Source organism: Sander vitreus, chromosome 5 (assembly GCF_031162955.1).
Source record: "Sander vitreus isolate 19-12246 chromosome 5, sanVit1, whole genome shotgun sequence".
Lineage (NCBI taxonomy): Eukaryota > Metazoa > Chordata > Actinopteri > Perciformes > Percidae > Sander > Sander vitreus.
Window position 1 is genome coordinate 27547425 of NC_135859.1, and position 21341 is coordinate 27568765.

At 40.0% G+C, this 21341-nt stretch overlaps 1 protein-coding gene across 2 annotated transcripts in view; it reads right to left on the reverse strand.

Moving 5' to 3' along the window:
• Positions 1-240: 240 nt before the first annotated feature.
• The window catches only part of nos1 (nitric oxide synthase 1 (neuronal)), a 41712-nt gene continuing 20611 nt past the window's right edge, over positions 241-21341 (reverse strand). The window contains exons 10-30 of one of the 2 annotated variants that reach the window (XM_078251334.1): positions 21150-21324; positions 20193-20294; positions 19796-19990; positions 18805-18890; positions 18071-18215; positions 17069-17173; positions 16925-16983; positions 16691-16807; positions 16223-16261; positions 15271-15445; positions 14652-14790; positions 13871-13949; positions 13516-13709; positions 12327-12496; positions 9952-10162; positions 8911-8998; positions 7712-7830; positions 6119-6267; positions 5426-5620; positions 4675-4793; positions 241-3161 (exon numbers count right to left, since the gene is read on the reverse strand). In XM_078251334.1, the coding sequence (XP_078107460.1) occupies positions 3146-3161; positions 4675-4793; positions 5426-5620; positions 6119-6267; positions 7712-7830; positions 8911-8998; positions 9952-10162; positions 12327-12496; positions 13516-13709; positions 13871-13949; positions 14652-14790; positions 15271-15445; positions 16223-16261; positions 16691-16807; positions 16925-16983; positions 17069-17173; positions 18071-18215; positions 18805-18890; positions 19796-19990; positions 20193-20294; positions 21150-21324 (2677 nt within the window). In that variant the 3' untranslated portion in view covers positions 241-3145. The remainder of the gene's footprint in view (positions 3162-4674; positions 4794-5425; positions 5621-6118; positions 6268-7711; positions 7831-8910; positions 8999-9951; positions 10163-12326; positions 12497-13515; positions 13710-13870; positions 13950-14651; positions 14791-15270; positions 15446-16222; positions 16262-16690; positions 16808-16924; positions 16984-17068; positions 17174-18070; positions 18216-18804; positions 18891-19795; positions 19991-20192; positions 20295-21149; positions 21325-21341) is intronic. The other variant, XM_078251337.1, reaches the window with a different exon arrangement.

The window sequence follows — 21341 nt, forward strand, 5'->3', positions numbered from 1 at the left end:
TGTGCTCTGAGTGCAGACACTCTGAGCCATGACGACCAGCACTTACAGAGGCAGGAAGAGGAGGGGAAGTAAATGGCTTGTTTGCTGCAACTATGTTTCAGGGAAAAACTTTCTATCACCATCTAAATCTGACCATCAAACTAAAACACTTTGACCTTAAACAAGTTCTACTGCAGGAATAAACATTTCCAGCCAGGCTTCTTTCTTATATAGACAAGAAAAACAAACCAAACAAATGTGTTGGCATATTCTGTAAATGTTTCTCTTTATTTGTAAGTAAATACAAAGTCCTTGCAGTTGATGCATTAAAATGCAATATCCTCAATCCATTATGCAACAAAGGTCATTATAGCAGAGGCTGATTGGATCAGAGTTGTTAATAGCAGCAGCAGCGATATGCAAACACAGAAACCCCTCGAGAATGTTTTTTTTTTTTACCATACAAAGTCCTGTGAGAAAGCCGGGGCAATCTCACAATACAGTCTCACTGACTGACACAGTGCTGGTAAATAGACAGAGCTTTTAAAATATGAACAGGAGAGAGAAGATCACCATGCATTTATTTAATTCTGCTGTTTCATTCCCATACCTAAAGGATATAAGAGACAGTGTAGAATAGGCAATTTTTTGTTTAGTTTTTTTTTTTTTTAAATCAAGCAGAATCATAGTGCTCATTTATATAATCAAAATACATTCTTAGAAAAGATTGAAGTGGTACTTTTTATATTTTATACTTTGTCTTTGAATATATATCAACCTGTATAGAAGCTATATGGTGTATAATTTGTTTTCCTGCTGCACATTTCACATCATAGACATTTTCTTGACAAAATCTGTTCAAACAAGTTATACAGAGGAGACATTCATCCAGAATGAATAACAGTGGGGACATGGGGAATCACCCATTTAAAAACAAACAAACAGTTGATTCAGAAAAACAACACCCCAAGAAACCAAACCAATATTCTCGGCAGTTGTGAAGGATATTTGAAAATCACATTGAAATCTGTTATTCATGCTAACAGTTATCTTTAGACAACTGACTCTGACAATAGAAAGCCACACGTTACTGCAGAGTGGGTGATCAATTAACAATGTGGCCCCTGCAGGAATTATATATTCAAATTACAACCTTGACTCGTTGGAAAGCAGCAAATGACCACAGCGGCAGCGTGATTGCCTCTTGTCCCTGAAAAATGTCACTGGAACTTATTACAATAGAACTGAACTGCTGAGATCAAAACTAAAAGCCTTGTGGGCAGTTTCCTGTTACCATAACACCGTCTGTAAGATTTGTAGGCTTGTGTGACTCACAGAGCAACAAATTCATGCTTATTTTAAAATCTGACCAGTTTGACAAGGTAACAGACAACAAGCAGAATAATCATGTAAAAACTTACACCTGAGCACATGCATGTTTTACACCCACTCGTATAGAGATGCACACACTTATGATTTCTATGGGATACACACACACACACACACACACACACACACGCTGATGCTACTGAGCAGGTGTCAGGTCACAGTGAAAGGGTGGCGTGTGAGCCGTAGGGTTGCGCACAATCATGCAGAGAGACGAAAGAAAGAATGAATGTGCTGTATGTGGGCAGAGGCAGAGAGTTAATATGTAAGGCATGAGGCAGAGGAGTTATGATGCTGATAAATGCAATTTTTAAAAGCTCAATAGCTGTCAGATATGGTCTGGGCAGCACATGATGCTATAGTGATTTTTTTGCTTTACTTAACGATGTTTTCTAACAGAGATATTTCATTTTTAAAGGAATAGTTTGACTGGGTAAGGTAAGAGAAAATCAATACTGCTATCATGTTTGTACGGTAAATATGACAATACAGCCAGAGGCCTTAGCTTAGTATAAAGACTGGAAACAGAGAAAACAGGTAGCTTGGCTAAATCCCAAAATAACCAAATTTCCCTACAAGCACCTCCAACGCTCAATAATCAAAATGGACAATTTCTTGGCCGGGAATAGTGACTTCCTGAAAAAGTCTGGCACATAGTCTCCAGTAAAACCAATAACCAAGAAAGAGAATAAGCATATTTCCCCAAAAAAACCTTTAACTTATATTAATTATTAATTATGATTTAATAATTAAATAATCATCTACAATTCAAGAAATCATGTTTCAAAACAATGTCCTTCCACCATAATTATATGATTGTAAAATATTTTTCCTTTATTATAGTCAACACATCAATACTTGGATATTTTAAAAATCTGAGAGCCCTGAAAGACGTTATTTGTCATCCATTTTAGTTTATTTAAATATGTAAATATGTCACTCACACACTTCTTTAATGGCTGCCCTGCACATTCCTATGCAGCCACTGTGGGTTAGGAACGCACCAGCTGGGACACACATTATGATGCTAGGGAGAGAATGGACAGGCCACTTAAAAGAGAGCTGGAACAGAGGCTGATGCATTCTGATGGACTGCCAGTGAAGAGTGAGATAATTACTGGTCGAGGCCGTGACAGAATCGCTGTTTTCATAATTCAGGGCGACCTGTCAACACATTTGCGCACAGAAAATCTGCCTTTCAGTTTTTCTATCTGCATGCCTGTACATCTTTCAATTATCTCTTCCCCTTGAACTTTGCTTTAAAAAACAAACAAACAGCCAAAATAGATTTGACCAGCCCTGATTCTTTTCTGAAACGTAAACTCGACTTCATTCATATTTCAGAAATGTCTGAGTTTGTCGTTATTTCCACACTTTTCCTCGTAAATATAAAACCCCAATAAAAGCTTTTTAACTAACAATAACACTGAGTATATTATATTTCTTGAGTATATTCTTGTCTATATTCGTGTCTTGGTCATGCATTCACAATGAGGCAGGTCATTACACTAGGTGCACACATTATGAATCAAAATGAACAATTTATAATTTTTGGAAGTATCATCAACAAGCAAAACAGATTCTCAGAGAACAGAACATTTCCAATTTGCTACAGACAAAATCGCAGAGCCCAACAGAAACATTAAAGTGGTATAAAAAAAGAAGAATGAAACCCTTTTTTTTTTTTTTTTTACAGTACAAAAAGTGGCACAGTATTTTATAACCAGCTTTGCTGTGTCCTCCAGACTAGTTGTTGTCGGAAAGCCCCCGATCTAAGGACCTACGAGCAGAAAACCCTGAGAGAGAGGACAGAAGGAGAGACAGAAAGACAGACCGAGAGAGCAACATGGACATGGAAATAGAGATGTTACAGTCATTATTCATCCAGCGAACAGGGGCTTTGATGGCCAAATGTGAAATTCAAGTGACAATCCACACAGGAGCCATCGTCTGTGATGCATTATGTTGGTGCTTAATGAGCCATAGTGGATATGTAGGGCTCTTGTTTTGTTCTCATGGCAAGGGTGTATATGAAGTGTCTAATCTTGAATGGGCACAAATGACGACGGAAACAAAAACAGAAATGGAACAGACCCACTCACTTTCACTCTAATCCTGTTAGTTTAAATGCCCTTCTCCACGGGTTTCTATGGTTACCCACTCTGTTTTCATCTGAAACGATGACAACTACAGGTTGGAGATTGGAGTTGGACTACTTGTACAAACGTCTCTTGGAGATAGAGCTGCTCTAGTAATCTCACTGGCTGAGATAAATCTGAGCTGTGCCAAAACTGTTTGTTTTTTTTCTAAAATATGAGCTAACCAGATGGCAAATTTGAGTGGCGAAGAAGAATAACTGGTAAAAATAAAAGATGAAAAAAACCATGCTTTCAAACAAAAACAGACTAACAATGAACCGCTAAATGAGGAAATTAAATGATATATGAATGAAGAAAGGAATAAATAAATGTGGGTTCATTTCTGGTTTCATTTGGTGAATGAGATGCTATGTTTTTAAACGAAAATATGATTCATGACTAAGTGGTTAGCTGACATGAGTCAGCAGGTTAAATGGCTAACTAAATTAGCAAAAGGCTAGTAAAGCTACTTGAAAGGTTCTAGGCATGTGGTCTCGGACTTCAATTACCAGGGGGATTTTACTGATCATTGAAATCTTAAAACTATTGCTACAAAAACAGACAACGATGTTACATATGATACAAATTTGAAAGATTTGAAGCCCATAAAAGCATTGGACGAAAAGTTATACTGTCTCCAAAAAAAATATTGAAACAAAACATATTAATGTTGCACAGTTAAGCGGATCTTGTGGAAGAAACAGCCACACTTCATGCTCTTACTACTAATTATGGTGGCTCATTGGTCTTATTTCTAGCACCACCATCCTATGAAAACGGTCCCTTGACCAACACTTCACGGCAATGTATCTCATGACCTAATGGAACAATTTTAATAGAAATTGATGCTGATATTTACGACTAAAAGGATTTGTCCTACTGTTTCTGGTGACCCCCTGAACTTTCCTTTAATACAATCACCCAAAATATTCATTTCTAGACAGAAATGTCAAAATCTACTAGGCAGGTTCCTATAACATTTACTGTGGTTGTCTTTTGTGCTATGCAAAAGCCTAAATGTTAACACTGCACACAAGATATCTCATAAGCCACTAAGAAAATTGCCATGGCATTTACTAAGCACATCCATATTGGCAATACAATAAACCTTGTTTTAATGACCTTAAGGAAAATGGAAAATGATGGAAATTAAAAGGCACAAACCACTTACTCATCTGAGTCCTTTTTGCTCTCCTCTATGTAGGCTATGGACTCTGAACGAAGCCGGTTGGTGACCTCATAGGTGCGCAGTGTGACGCCAAAGATGTCCTCATGGTAGCGATGCTCATCCTGGATACGGTGGGATAGTGGAAGTAGCGAGAGAAGGGGAAGAAAACATGAGATGGAGATTGTTTTGTATATCGTTAAACAGTGAGTGAGTTTTTAAAAATGTTTGAACTCTTTACTGTCTTTGGAGGTACATTCTTTTGGTTTGTGTATTTTAGATTTTTTTTTTGTATCTACTCTTACACTATACACTGATTAGACTTTGCATTATGATATAACATTTGTAGATGACCAGAGGCATCCCGACTGTGTTTACATGCCTGCAGTCATTGCATTTGCCAAATTCACTGAACAGTACTGCAAAACAACTCTTCAGTCCATTTGCATTCTACACAGGTAAGTGTGTTAACACGTGCCATTCTTCTTTTTATAGTCTTTTTACCCATGAGTTCAAATGAAAATGAGCCTTAATTTTTTCAGGAAATAATGACTCAACACGCCTCCATGCTTAGCACTCAGTTATATACATTCATGTGGAAAAGCTGCCCTGTTAAGAAAACCTCTGCAATGGTGGAGAGCACTTAATATTCACTATTTTCACAGCTCAACTTGTGACCCTGACACTACCATCACTTCTGAGCTGTTCAGTGGGGTTTAATGCTGAACATCATGGCGACGATATTGCCCTCTCTTACCCGCAGCTTGCTGATGAAGAAGCCAGCATCCTCCAGGGTCATGTTGGCCTGCTGCTTGATGATTTGCTGGACAGTCTTGAGAACATCCCCAGCCATTGTAACATCCCCACACACATAGATGTGTCCTCCCTCCTCCCTCAGGCACTGGTACACCGTCTCTGACAGCTGCTCACGCAGTACATCCTGTACATATTTCTGACAGAGAGGCAGATGGAATGCTGAGTTTGCATGAAGACGTCAAGTGGGAGATAAGTAGGAAAGAAAAACTGATCGGTAGATCACTGATAGGTAGGGAATAAAGTAAAATGAAGTAAAATTTGCAATCTGCAAATATTTTTCTATACTCTAGATTCTTTTTATTTCACTCTTTTTAAACTCAGATATTGAACATCATTGCTACAAATAACAGAAGAGTAAACAAAACAGGAATCATTCAGAACAGCAAACAACGCAGACCCATAAAGAGGACCAAGAAGACAGCAAAACAAATGCTAATATTTTTACCTGAAAAACAACTGTAGAAAATTGTCAAATGAAAACACATTATGTCAATTGGAGTGAGCTTACTTCAGAATACACCCACAGCTGTTTTTATTCTCTACTCTGTGATTGCATTTCAAACCCACACAGCAGTCCAATGAGAGTTGTGACAGGCAAACTCATCCACAGCTATGGAGAGTTTAGCGCTTATACCTTTGGTTTGTCGGGTTCTCTGGAATAGGCCGTGTAGAGCTCCTTAAACGCTTCTTTGTTCTTGGCCTGGATGGTCTCCTCCTTGTAGATGTGGTCCATCTCAGACTGCCGACAACCAAACACCAGGATCATGGGGCACGACTCAATTCCTAAAAGGTGACGGGCAGAGATACTTTATTGCTGTTTGTGAATCTGCTGTTTTGTGTATTATCTAAATCTCTAACAGGGATTTGATCTGAATTCCATTATTACTTTTCAGGGAATGATATGATATATATGATGATGTTTTTTTTTTTTTATAAGATTATTTTTTTGGACTTTTCCACCTTTAATTTTTGACAGGACAGCTAGGTGAGAAAGGGGAAGGAGAGCGGGAAGACATGCAGGAAATCGTCACAGGTCGGATTGGAACCCTGGACTTCTGTGTCGAGGCATAAATGTCTCAGTATATGTGGTTATCTGTGTTTTTTGCCCCAGGCAACGCTGCCTGGAAGGCACTAGGATTAGGCACTGGTTTTGGTTAAGGTTAGGTGCCTTGAAGTCAACGGTTGCAGCGCTGCCTTGAAGTCAATTAGGCAATGGTTATGGTTATGGTTAGGGTTAAGGTTAGGGTTAGGTGCCTTGGAGGCAGTGGTCGCAGCGCTGCCTGGAAGGAGCTGTTGGGGGCAAAAAACACCATCAAGCGTATATGTGCGCCTGCTCTACCCACTGATACAACCCGGCCACGATATAGTTTTCTTAGAGGTGCATATGACAGCACTGTGGTGGTAATGGTACAGTGGATATGACACATGCCTTTGGTGTGGGAGATCTGAGTGTGATTCCCACTGCGATACATCAACCAATGTGTGTGTGATAAAAGCGTCAGCTAAACAACATGTAATGTAAAAAGCATTTTAACTTGAAGAGTAAATATATCAGCTTATCCTGGATATTCTTATAATCAGCCATCAAATTTAAGAGATTATGTCTGCAGGTTAATGTGCAGCAGTGAGAATCCACTGCAACACCTCTCTATAAAAAGGTAGTAATAAATGCATCTCTAGGCAGGGGTTCTCAACCTTTTCGAGTCGCGACCCCCAGAATAATGAGGTTGGTATTCGCGACCCCCCTCGACGACGAGAGAAAGAGAGCTGCAAACCGTTGAAACGGCAGTTTGCAGCAGTTTCTACACGCCTCCCCCTGCTGATTTTGAGCGATTTAAAAAAAAAATGCTCTGATTAATACACATAAACAAATAATGTTTTGCTTTAATGACAGTTTAGTTTTAGCAGCTAGCCCCCGGCCTTGACCAAGTGCCCCAGGCTCTGTGGACTTTTGATGCGTTTGTGACTTTTTCTCTTCCCCTGACCCCGCCATCAGACTCCTTTCTGTGTTCCAGGTCCTCCTGATTTACAAATGAAGCTCTGAATATAACACGTGAAATGTAGCAAACTCCCACATGTAAAAACAATTCCCCAGTCTAGAATATGTTATTTCATTTTTTCCCCCCCAACCATTTGGCGACCCCCAGAAATTATCTTGTGACCCCCTTGGGGGTCCTGACTCCCAGGTTGAGAACCACTGCTCTAAGGAATGAGGAAAAAAAACAACCGTGTTCAAGGTCATGTAGTCTCTGTTGCCAGAAGCTTCTGAATGGGGCGATTCCTGTTCCTGGTCCCACCAGGATACAAGGTGCTTGGTTGTCTTTAGGAAGATGGAATGATGGTGCGCTAAAGTAATTAAATAGACAAAAAATAAATTAAGTAAAAATGTCCTAAAAATGACTACAAAGCTTGTGAAATTTACTTAAAGCAATAGTTTGACATTTTAGAAATTACGCTTATTCGCTTTCTTGCAAAGAGTTAGTGTGTGGCTAGTCGCGCTTTGCCAGACTGACTCTGTCTAGTCCACACAGCATTCAGGGATGGGAGAAAAACGTGCTCTGGTTTATTGGCATTTCTTTAAACCAATTACAATCGTCATGGGCGGTGCTAATCACCATACGGAGCAACGATGCTGCTGCAAAATAGCCTCGGGAAGGAACTTGTTTTGGTGGAACGTGTACGTTCAAAAGTTGTTTTAGTCGTGCAACAAAAAACTCAGATATTTCCTGCGGCACTGGAGCAATCCCGGAAGTGGAACGTTGAGGATATAGACTAGTGTGTGTCTATATACTAAATATAAAGCTAAAGCCAGCAGCTGGCTAACGTAGCTTAGCATAAAGACTAGAAACAGCTACCCTGGCTCTGTCCAACAGTAGTCTTGCTATGCCAGACCAATCTCCACAGCGCTGCGTGTCAGTGCAGGAGTATGGTCTGGCTGCACGAGTTAACATCTGGTATAAAGAGAAAAAACACTCTGTCTCTTTGTATTTTTCTTTAAACCAATCACAATCATCTAATGTGGGGATATTTCTTGGTACGCAACCAGTGGAGACTCCAGGAAGTTACTGGTCCCAACCTAGTAATAGCCTGGCACATAACTCCTGGTAAAATGGAGATTTGCGTTTTTGTTTCAGATTCAACGTGTTAATTAGTGAGATTTAGAGGTGCTGGTAGGCAGAGTTTGTTTCCTTTGGACAGAGCAAGGCTAGCTATTTCCCCATTGCCTGTCTTTATGCTAAGCTAAGTTAGCCAGCTGCTGGTCGTAGCTTGATATTTAGCATGCAGACGTGAGAGTGGTATCAATCTTTTGGCAAGAAGGCAGATTAGTTTAATTCCCCAAAATGTCAAACTTTTCTTTTAACATGCCACAATACTGATTCATCTGGCATTCTACAAAATTCCTTATTTAAACATTGTGAAATTTACCCTCGGACAAAACATGGCACCATCTCCCCCATCTCTATCCTGTTGAGCCACGACGAACACACTCCATGGTGGATAGGTCCTTCTCCATCTGAAAGGAATGATCATTACTTAGGAAGCACATTACCTTTTTTTCTCTTCACCTCACCAACAGGAGAAGACTAGGGCCATTTCTCGCTCGCTCTCTCGAAAGGGAAATTACAGTAATTCAACCGTTGCCTTTACAATCATAGTAATATGTTTGCACAAGTAAACATTACACGTGCGAGAGAAAATAGTAACATTAGCATCTGGTAATGTTTTCTGACTACTTGACAGGCTGAGAGTATAAATGCTAATTGCAAAGGTGGAAATATAAGAGCCTTGTGATATACTATGCACTACACTATACACTAAAATCAAAACCTGAATAGCTAATGCATTTTATATACTGTCAGACAGACTGGTATACCTGCAGTGTTTTCTCTCATTTGTGTTTGTGGCCATATCTCTAAATAGAATCTGTTTGCAGATATAGAATCTTCCTGAGGTGTTTCTAAAGCTATGTTTCTTGTAATTACAGTCGTGGTCTGGTTGCCCTATGAAGCAGACTGGCTTTCCAAGATAACTTCCAATACATTTTTTATTCTCAGAGAAGCTGAGTCATTTGACTTTTCAAGTGCAACCTTGAAAGAGCCACAGCACATTGCATTTTATCCATGGCATAAACTGAACTGAAGCAAAAATATATATATAGTATACATGCACTCAGCAGTACTTTTTTAAAATAATAACTTACTGCTTAATACAGTCTACTAGAAACCACAGGGTATGGTTGAGTTTATTTTGCGTTGTTACTGAAATGTCAAGAAAGTGGCCTTACAAAATGCCAGGAAAAAAAAGACCAATTTCAGACCCTCAAAAGCCTAATGGGAGCATTAAAGTTCATCCCTGCAGTCAGCAGAAAATACTAAACCACCTGCAGCTAAACCCACACAGCCTTAAAATCCTTTGAGAGACATTAGCTAATGCTCAGAGAGCCCCAAATGAGTAGCAGGTCCTAACCTCTGGCACGGTAAGAGACCACAGCGACGGTGAGGTGGATCTCTCCTGGGTGCAGGTCTGGAGAGGAGCTGATAGAGTAGTAGCGAGGCTGCAGCAGGGGCAGCTGAGTGAGCAGCAGAGTGGAGGGCATCTGGATGGAGGGGAACTCCTCCAGCACTTCCACCAGTGTCGGATTATTGTACCACTTCCACTCCTCATACTCCTGCAAGCCCTGGGATGTCACAGAGAAAGACAAGGTGGGATAACATATGTATTAGATTTCATTTCTGTCTTGGTAAGTTGTTGAATTGTTTTCATAATTAAGACAGCAAAGTAACTGCCACGATATCTCGCATTGCCAGACCTTCCTCCACAGGGCTGCGGAGGAGGATCCGTGAGTCCACGCAGCATTCCTGGGATTCCTGGGAGAAAAATGGTGCTCTGGTTTATTGGCGTTTCTTTAAACCAATCACAATCGTCTCGGAGCAACGACGCCTCTGCAAAATAGCCTCGGGAAGGAACTTGTTTTGATGGAACATGTGTACGTTCAAAGGTTGTTTTAGTTGTGCAACAGAAAACAGATTGGACAGATAGTCTAGCTAGCTGTCTGGATTCATCCTGCAGAGATCTGAGGAGCAGTTAACCATATTAGTCCTCATAAATCCACCAGAGTTTAAAATGCCAACACAAAGAAAGCCCAAGGTAACGGACATCCGGCAGAAATGAGGGACATCCGGCCGAATTTCTGCCGGCAGCGGAGCAATCCCGGAAGTGGAACGTCGTGTATATAGACTACTGCCACGATAACCAAGAAATAGAGGATGGGTTTAGGGCTGCACGATATGAGGAAAATATGCGATAAAGTTGCTGAATATTGCGATAACGATATTACTTGCGATAAATAAACAGATATTAAAGTGTACTCCCTTCTGCTGCTTTCAGTGTTCTGCTAAAATACAACAAATTGCTTGTTGAATTTAAAACAAATGAAAGGGAAACCATTTCCATCACTTTTTATTGAACAAATTGAACATTGAATTAAATATAAAAGGCACCACTAAAAAAAAGAATGACAGAACATTTTAAAGTGCAGTTTCTACTGATCTTTCAACTAACACAAAAAAATCGGAGTGCCTTTCGCGATATGTCACAGCCTCCGCGATGTGTTTATTGCCCCAGTTGATATTGCGATGGCGATAAAAAAACTATATATTGTGCAGCCCTATATGGTTTCCTCTTTAAGATCTGCAAAGAATTTTGACTCGAGAGCAGGAGGCAGCCACAAGCAGAGCCATTCTCCATTCACTGCCCAACTGTTTTTGTGTGTCATCACTGACATTTGGATGTGATGAATTTGGAGCACTGCCACCAGGCTAAAAAACTTTGATATGGTCCCAACTTTTAAGTTGTTCTCAAGCTGCTAATGAGCAACACAGAAGCCTAGTGTGATCTGGGCCTGAAGCACTGTTTGAAGCAATGTATGTCAGCAAAATTCTAACAGCGAAAGTACTTTTGGGCCAGAGTTTTCCAACCTTGATACACAGTTGGGGTTGTAGGACTTTTTAAGGACTGGTATAGTTTGTTTATTTTAGATATTGTAAATTAATTTGTAATCTAATTTTTGTTTTATCAATTATTCTTTCATGCAAAACACAACACAAATAATAAAACAAACCTAATTTTGATTTTGACTGTTCTCTAATGCTTGTAAAGCTGAAAAGATAATTAGAAAAGTCTGAGAAACCCTGCTTTAGTCCTAAAAAGGCTTGAAATTTAGGGCATGTAAAAAATAAAAATGTTCTGCAGTACTGATTCTACTGTACTGTGTCTTCTTCTGAATTCAGACGCCTTCCTTCTTTTCTTGCTTTGGTGACAATGATTCGATGTATGAGCATACAGTATGAGTCACTGCTTGGCCTCAGCCAGCCTTTTCCACACATTGACAAAAACGGAGAGTGAATTGTGGGAGGCACTGCAAGGGGGGAATGGCTCTGGGTTGTAACGATCAACGGCTTTAATTTGGCGCCAGCTCATTCCTGCTGTACATATTTCCGTCAGTGCCAAGTGCATCAAATCGGCTTTCCGACACAGAAAACGATCTCCCTCTTTTTTGATGGCAAACAATATGAATGTGTTGGTTATTGTTGTGCCGAAAACACATGGTGACTTTTAGAGAACTGTGCTTTGAAAAATGTTCTAATAAAAAGTGAAAAAAATAGCTGCATACGTTTGGCTCTATAGAAAAAAATTACAGAGCATATTTTTGGATGTAGCCTATGCACATACATCTCAAATGCTCTGTGTGTCTCTGGTCACCAACCAAGCTTAGCGCTCAGTGCAATTCAATAATTGTAAAAGGTCAGTGTTAATAATGCTAACGCCAAAAGTGAATTTACCTTACTGAGGATCTCTAGTTTCTTTTTCTGTTTGTCATTGGTTGCCAGAGCAGCAAACTGCTGCAGCAGCACAGGGCTCGGTGGGGTGGTGATGTCCAGGAAGTACTGGAAGGCCTGGTAGATGGTGCAGGGAGGTATACGAATCTCATTTGTCCAGTTACTGATTACACCTGCAGAAAGGAAGAAGGTTAAAGCTGCATTAATTCCGATTTTATATTTTCAGTGGATCAAATGACTATGTGTAACATGAAAGGGAACGCTCGTGGTAATAAACCCACAGATAATTATCACCCAACTCTGAAGTTCCACTAAACTCTACGAAGCGCTTTAGCTTCTTTTAGCTTTTCATTTTGTTTTTTTCCCCGCCCTGCATCAATCACATTCAGGCAGTCGTTGAATACTGTGAAAAAGCACTGATAAACCCACAGTTTAAAACCTGCCTAGCACCGGACGGCCCACAGGCAATCCTGTTACACACTCTAGGTAGTGTAGATCTGTACATGTGTAAACTCATGTCATATATACATATGGTCAAGCCAATGTTATACTGTGTTATCAAGAATTCATTATCTGTTAATACACACATTTTAGATGCTTTCTATGATGAATTATAATTGTTAATAAACAAGTAAAAACTTCCTTATATTTGCTTATTACAGTGTATTACAAACTATTTATTAAGTCCCTAAAAACTGCTTATACATGTTACATTTAGGGTTAAATTAAAAAAGTTACTCTTAAAAACAGTTGCAGAGCAGTTTTGCTAAATTCAGAAGACTCTTGGGACACATTATCCATGCAGACTATCTATTCTAGTGTGACAGGAGAAAGAATTTCAAAGAGGAAGGCAGGAAGTTCAATAAGCCATCACCAAGAATGGCGAAGGTAAAGGTTGATTAAGCTCAAATACTGTGTTTAAGAAACACACTTCCATTACAGTCGCAGTGAAAATCACACTTATGTCACCCAGTGTCATCACAACTGTTATAATATGCAGCTTCACGGACACATTTCTGGGCATAGATACCTCGCTAAAGTGTGACTTCACGTTGTTTATTGCGGTAAGAGAGACTGTTTCTTATTCATGTTTTGATTTTGACATCCTGCCCAGATTCCACACTGCAACCCTCCTGGTTGCAAGCCTACCATATTGGTAAAGAAGTGTGACGTTGCTAATAGCATCACCCACCTAGGGCAGTGGTCCTCTCCTCCAGGAACTCCACTTTCACAATTTGATTGACAGGTGAAGCATCCTCCAGTTTATCTATGAGAGCTGTCACCAGGTCCTCGTGGTTGCCAGGGAAGATGCCCAGATGGTCGCCAGGCTGGTAGCTCAGCCTGTCGTGGTTGTTTGTGTGGAGCCGCACAAATATGGTGGAGCGACTGTAAAAGAGATCAGAGGTTTAGGGAACAACTCTGCACCATTTTCAGTCAGTTCCATTCAGTTCACACACACCACAGTAAACAGAATGAAAACAGAAGAGTGCATTAGATAAATTAAACATTATTTAAGAAGTTGCTCACATGTGTCAGTACATACTTACTTGGATTTGGGACTTTGCAAGTTTTGAGATTCTAGTATCTTTGCTCCATACACTTTCTTCTTGTGGATACTGTACAGAGCTGTTGGCAGACAGAAAGAAAATTACATTACATATATTTACTTTATTTAGTGACTGGTCTAAAACATAAATCTTTTCATTTTAGGAAATACACTTGTTTGATATGTTACAGGTGTTTCTTTTATTTTGTTCACCCCTTATAGATAATTGAGGGTATGTTAAGTAAAATATCTCTGTATGATGCAATACAGTTCAAAAAGCACCACAAAATGCAACCTTCAAAATGATCATAAAGTTAAATCAACACCTCTCTGAAGGGAGTATTTATTGCAGGACTGTATTGGTTTAAGCAAGGTGTACCTAATAAACTGGCAACTGAGTGTAGTGTACAATGCATACATTAAAAGGGTCCAAAGTCCAGAGCAGCACTGAGGGCTGCCTCAGGTCTATTTGATTTATTGTGCTCAACATCTTACTATCTTCTTCTCTATCATCTTTAATAATATTGCGTGCTGCCCAGCGTCAAACCTAGATTAAATTCTATATCTCATATAAAATGCTATAATTTACCTTATTAATTTAAGCAAATTAGGTAACAGAACCACTGGTCTATTTCAGACCTGATCCAATATTTTGGACACTAGAACTCAAGGTCTTGAAATTCCCATGCATTATCATTTCTCATTCTGCAACAGTGCCACAAATCTCAGCTATTGATCAATAACCTTACCACCCTTCCGGAGATACATTATGGCTACTTTACCTTCTGTGAGGGCCGGGGCCTCGGCTGTGTACGTCAGACGGAACTTGCTCTTCTTCCAGCTGCGGTCGTTGCTGATCAAGGAGTTGTTGGCCTTCTCGATGTTTACATCATCACCAACACAGAACACGTCACATGCCGCCTTCACATGTAACGACACAACCATCGGAAAGATCACGACCATTATTCAAAACGCACCTTCACACCAAGACAGGAATAACAAAGGATTTGGAAAATGATCTCTTGCACTCTAAGCAGCAAAGCCTCCACCGGCAAGGTCATGTTTGGCCAAACACCTTCAAAATGCTACCTTAACTGTTAGGGTTGTATTAAGTAAATTCACTCAAGTACTGTACTAAAGTACAACTGTGAGGTACTCATACTTGAATTATTCCATTTTTTGGGTTACTTTATAGTTCCACTACACTACTGTTCTAATTCATATATTGTATTGTATATATTGTATGTCCTCCACCACTGGTTTTAAAGGGGTGAGAGGGTTTTCTAATTTAATTCATGCTGTTGTGGTTGTATAGAAAACAGGGTGTCCATTCCAAGCACACCACTCCATTTTGATTGACAAAATGAACTAAATCATTCCCAAAGGGCCCAAGAAACAGACCTTAAAAACCTTCTTGGCCCAGGTTCTGAATGACTCCTCCTGGCCACACAGCTCATCTCCTTCCCCCATGCGTAGGATGCGCTCCCCTCCCAGCTCTTCAAACAGCGTGTCCACAGCGTGGGCAAAGGCGCAGAAGTGTGGGTAGGCCCTGGAGCCAAGGCCAAACACTGAGAACCTAAACGGACACACACACACACACACACACACACACACACACACACACACACACGGAGAGGCAGTTAAAAAAACAGTCTTAAAAAAGCACAACACAAACATACATTTGTAAAGCACTGCCACCTAGTCCACGTTAGAAGCTTGCTTTTTCAAATAGCACCAACCTGTACTGTCTGCTTTTGGTTAGATGGCAGATAGAGAATCTAAAGCAGAAAAGCAATCATCCTGTAACGCAGCTTCGCTGGTCAGCAAACTGTCATCCCAATATAGTTAGAGTAGAATGAATTATATATATATATATATATATATATATATATATATATATATATATATATATATATATATATATATATATATATATATATAGCGGCTCTACTTGAGGAGGAAATTCCTAAACTGAAAACATTAAAAAGGAGGCTGGATGTTTTTCAAGTCTAGAGGAAGCCTTTTTTCTTAATACCCAATGAAATATATCTGTCAATGTTTTTCACATTCAAAGCCCCAGAAATGTGTTATGCGAAATCCTACTTTCAAATACCATTAATAGCTGCAAGCTGTCCACAATTCTAACCGACAAAAGAGAAGGAGATGGAGAGGCAGTTAAAAAAAGTTCCTAAAAAGCAAAATACAAAACAGACATTTGTAACGCACAGCCACCAAGTCCACTTTAGAAGCTTGCCTTTTCAAAAACCACCAAAATAGCTGGCTGCTTTTGGTTAGAGGGCAGATAGAGAATCTAAAGCAGAAAAGCAATCATCCTGTACCGCAGTCAACTCACTTCAACTTGTTCTTCTTGAACAGGTCAGCACACTGTCCACTGCAATAAAATGTGTTAGTCTACTTTCATATATATTTTGACATCTTTTAATCTGCAAATCCCCACAGTATTACTTACTGCACAGTTTTTATTAGTGCCACTTGGGCCTTCTCAGTGACACTTTTAGAAATCACTTTTCAAAATAATTTTTCCAGACAACCTCAAGGGATTTTATTTGACACTGTCCACTTTTTAAGGGATGAAATTGTTCTCAATCTGTTGTTGTGTGCTGTTAAGATGTTGTATGCCTTGTTTATTGTGTTGTTGTTTCGTTGGTTTTTGTACCTCCAACTGCAAATTAAATTTCCCCACGAGGGATAATAAAAAACTCTGAACTCTGTGTAGGATATCATTCGTTCGACAAGTGTTATCACTGAGTCTTATTTTGTGACTGTTTATGGTGGGTTTCTCTGCTTTTGTTTTGTTTACCTGACATTGGCGAGAGCTCCGGTGCTCTCAAAGTTAATCCTGGCTTCTGGCTCGTCGCTGGAGGACTTGCGAGTGTCAGAGTAGGAGGACACGCTGTTGAAACGGACCTTGTAGCTCCTGGACAGGGGGCACAAGCAGAGAAATGGACACAAGGATATAAAAAAAACTCAAGGAAAAAGATGATAACAGACATATACAAATACAAAGACAGGCAGGTTGATGGACTAAACGCACTTTCTATCTTCTGTGTTGGATGTTGGGTGGCGCATCTCCATTAAGGCAGCTCCAAATTTCTAAAGTAACCAAAGAAGGGCTATTAGTAATCTGTGCATCTGTCCCGCGCTTAATTAACTGCAGTTGTTGATATACTGTACATACCTCTCCATTTTCAGGTGGATCACCATTGCCGAATGTGCTGGTCACCACTAACACCAGCGTCTCATGCTCCAGGTCCACCACATCATATTCATCCATTGACATGACCTGCAAGGATCACAAAAAAGAACATAATGCAGAGTGAATCTTAGCCTCCTCTTACATGGTGTAGTCTTAATCCTGCTCTCAGAGACACACACTCCACACGACAGATGACTTGAGCGTGTAAATTAAGGCTGAACACACAGCCGTTGGCAGAGGAGGAGGTTGTAATGACCACTCTGTCCTCGCTTCTAACGAGATGATAATATGCTGCTGCCACACAACGAGCATCCATGATGCATACCACTCAACGTGAATGCCTTTGTCTGCCGCTGGGACTCAACACACACACACACACACACACACACACACACACACACACACACACACACAGCGGAAACAGGCTTTAGCCCCAAGACAACGTAGATTTGCCCCGGGCGCTCGCATCTGCCCTGCGATCCATCTACAGACATCCACTCTCAGTGACACATCCACACACTTGCATGCACAAATCTTTTCTAGTATGATTGATCACACTGGGAAATAAGAAATGTCCTGGAGGAAGAGCATGCAGTGTATGATTGAGAGCAGCATGTTTAGCATTTTTTTTGTCTCTCTATTTTTCTAAACCGATTTGCACAGCCAGGGGTGCTTCAGGATCTTGTCTTAAACTACTGCGCTGCTCAACGCTTCGGTGGTTAAATCTTGCCTCCAACCTGCGGCACTTTACTGCATGAGAGAAGAAGAAAAATGTGACAAAAGACACACTTTCTTAGTCTTCTACACTCTCATCGCCTGTACTCAGCTGGCATCTGCTTGGCTTCGTCAGCCACCGAGCGAGCGAGAGAGGGGGAGGTCTAGGAAGGATGTCTTTGAATTCCTGCTTTTTTCAATTAGACGTCGGCACAATGACACTCGTGTCCAGCTTTCAGATAAGATGATGCAAGGTAGGAGCAAGCATACCTTTGCGTCAAAAGCGTGCTTGAAGATTTCACAGAGAGTTTTGGCATAATCTTGTGATTTGCCCGTCTCTGTGGCAAACAGTATGGTGGCTTTCACTCTCTTGGCCATAGCCTGGCCCATGAGCTTGGCTGAAAACTTCACAGCCCTGCAGAGGCAAAAAGGGGGACAGTGAGAATAAGATGCACAGAAACACACAGGACAACTATTTAAATCAACCAAAGACCATTGATTTGAGCGAACAGTTTGTCACATTTAATCCTCAGCCATGACCAGAAGATTCCTTCATGTTGATAAGTCTGATAAAACATTTGTTATAAAGGGTTGTGTGGTTCACTTCAGAGTATGTCAAGGTAGGGGATGGATGACAATTGTGATTACCTAGCTTATCATCTCCTCTAGGCAATATTATTAATAGCAGAACATGAGCGTGCACAAGTGCGTGCATTCACAGACAAAATACTGACAAAACTTTGATTACTCCCTGAGGGGTTGATTGAATAAATTTCACCGCTGAGTACACCAGCTTCCTTTCCATGTGTGTAGCTTTTGTCAGGAAAGTGATTACTAGTTTGGCCCTAGATTACACATCCAACAGTAAATTATCTGACATTTCAGGCTGCAAATGTAACCTTGACTCTATAAATGCAGGAAGAAGATGAGAAGACAAACAAATCACAAATTTAACAAAACTAAGCATTGTTTCTTCTGATATTTCTGTGTGACAACACACTCACTTAGCAAGCTTCTTGAATCCGATGGCCCTTTTCTTTGTGGGCGTCCCATTGATTCCTTTCCACACATGGGTATTCCAGGGATCAGGCTTTTGCATATGGGACAGGAAATTCAAGTTCAGCGGTTGTCTTTGTATAAGGTAAAAATCCATTTTCAGATACTGAGACATCATCTGTGGTATTCAGTGTATTTGAGCAGTGACTTGGTATAAATAATTTGCTGTACACACTTTCCTTTTTAACATGCCTGGTCTACTTGTACTACCCGGTAATGATTTCCAACTTTAATTTACCTTAACGACTTCCTTTAAATAGATAATCAGTTAACCAGTTTGTAGTAGATGTACATATAATAGTGGGGGTGCCAATAACACATGCTATGAATTGTGTTGTGGTCTATTAAAGCTAATGTCAGTGCAGAAGTTATTTGTCTGTTTTATTGTGAATTCAACCTGAGGGAAAAGCTGAAGCTACAAAGCACTGTAAGCACTTAATGATTTCGTTATACCCAGTGGTGGAAGAAGTATTCAGATCCTTTACTTAAGTGAAAGTACTAATACCACACTGTAAAAATAATCTGTTGCAAGTAAAAGTCCTGCATTGAAAATATTGCTTAAGTAAAAGTATGTAAGTATCATCAGGAAAATGTATTTAAAGTATTAAAAGTAAAAGTACTCAATGCAGAAACATCCTCACATTTTAGAAACTGGAAATGATCTAAACAGTTCTGTGTTGAATAGTCTAATCATGTCAGTTGGACTTGTAGGCTAAATATGTTTTGTGTACAAAAATCTTAATTTGTAAAGTAACCAGTAACTAAAGATGTCAGATTAATGAGGTGGAGTACAAAGTACAATATCTCTCTCTCTGAAATGTAGTGGCATGAAAAGAAAAGACTCAAGTAAAGTACAAGTACCTCAGATTTGTTCTTAAGTACAGTACTGGAGTAAATTCACTTAGTTACATCCCACCACTGTTTATACCTCCCTCTCACCTGGTACTCAAAGGAAGGGGTGAGGCGGTAATTGAGCATTTCTTGGTGGAAAACCGGTGTGATACTCCCTGACATGGGAGGCACAATCCACACCCAGTCTCCAGGACAGCCACCTCGTACCCGATACTCATTCTCCATGTGCTTCATGAAGGACTCTGTGGCTGAGTGATGGTCTACTATGGTCACTTTGCATGACTAACAATAGAGGACACAAACAAGGAATTAATTTACACACGCTTTAGTAATTACAATAGTTACAGGATTAAAGTTTGAAAATGTAGTTTTTTTAGATCAAAGTTGGGGTAATTTCACAACCAAGTATGATATATTTTCAAACAATTACATTGCATATTATGCAGTTTTCTTTTAAAACAGCCACACAAAAAGATGTACCAACCTGGAAGCTGTAGAGAACAGCAATGTTGATCTCCACCAGTGCCTTGTCTTTCCAAAGGGAGGAAGTCTTCCTGGTGTCTAAGGCCATCCTGTTAGCAACCTCCTACAATATATAGAAAGTAACCTGAATATGACAGTGCTGATATGAAAGTAACTGTACTGGTGGGCAACTTAGAAATCAAATCATGTGTGACATTCAAGTATGTTTCATGCCTTCCATCAGGTGGTTAAAAAAAAATAATTTCATTTCATGTTCTTCAACATCTGTGATATCTGTGTATCATTAAAGTGATAACGTCTTCAGTCTTTATACTTTTTTGTGTGCCTCGGTGGCTAAATTTAAGGGCTGGGAATATGTTTTCTTCTTATTCACAAACTAATTCATGCAACTAAAAGAACAGTGCACAAGCAAATAGCCCTCCTCATCAACAATTCCAAGCACAATTTATTATACTTCACTTGGAAGACAAATCTAACTGCAGTGTGCTTCAAAATTGAGATTTTAAGATGGGGAACACTCTCTTTTATGTGTCCTTATAGGATACATGCAAATATAGTAGTCTGGCTACCCTAATTATATGCCATATTTCACTGCTATAGAATAGCTCAATTTAATTTGCCTCTCCAAATACATACACACAAAAATGCAGTATATGATTGCATAAATAAATGATGGATAAATAAATATATATTGGCATAATGTTAAAACTAACAATGTGTAATTTATGTTAAGAGCGTTTGTGACAAAGCACAAGGACGTGCAGTTAATCAGCTTTTTCCTGAGTGTGCATCAAACGTTCAACAATCAATCAAACGATGAATGGCATTCTGATTGGATCATTTGGTGACACAACACATGCTCCTTTCTGCGCAAGGTGCCAGCCAATCTTTGTTTCTGATTCTTTACCCCCCCTCTCCCCTTTCCAATGGAGCATGACTTTTTGGTACAACACACTACCTCCAGAAGGTTGTAGCGTGAGCTGTCACAGAAGTCCCTCACGCCAATCTCTGTGCCCATGTACCAGCCACTGAAGGGGCAGCCAGTGAACTCCAGACCACCAATCTCCAGCAGCATGTTGGAGACCGCCGGGAGGCCATACCACTTTAGGTCCAGGTCCTTGAACCACTCGTACCTGGGCAGAGCAAAAAG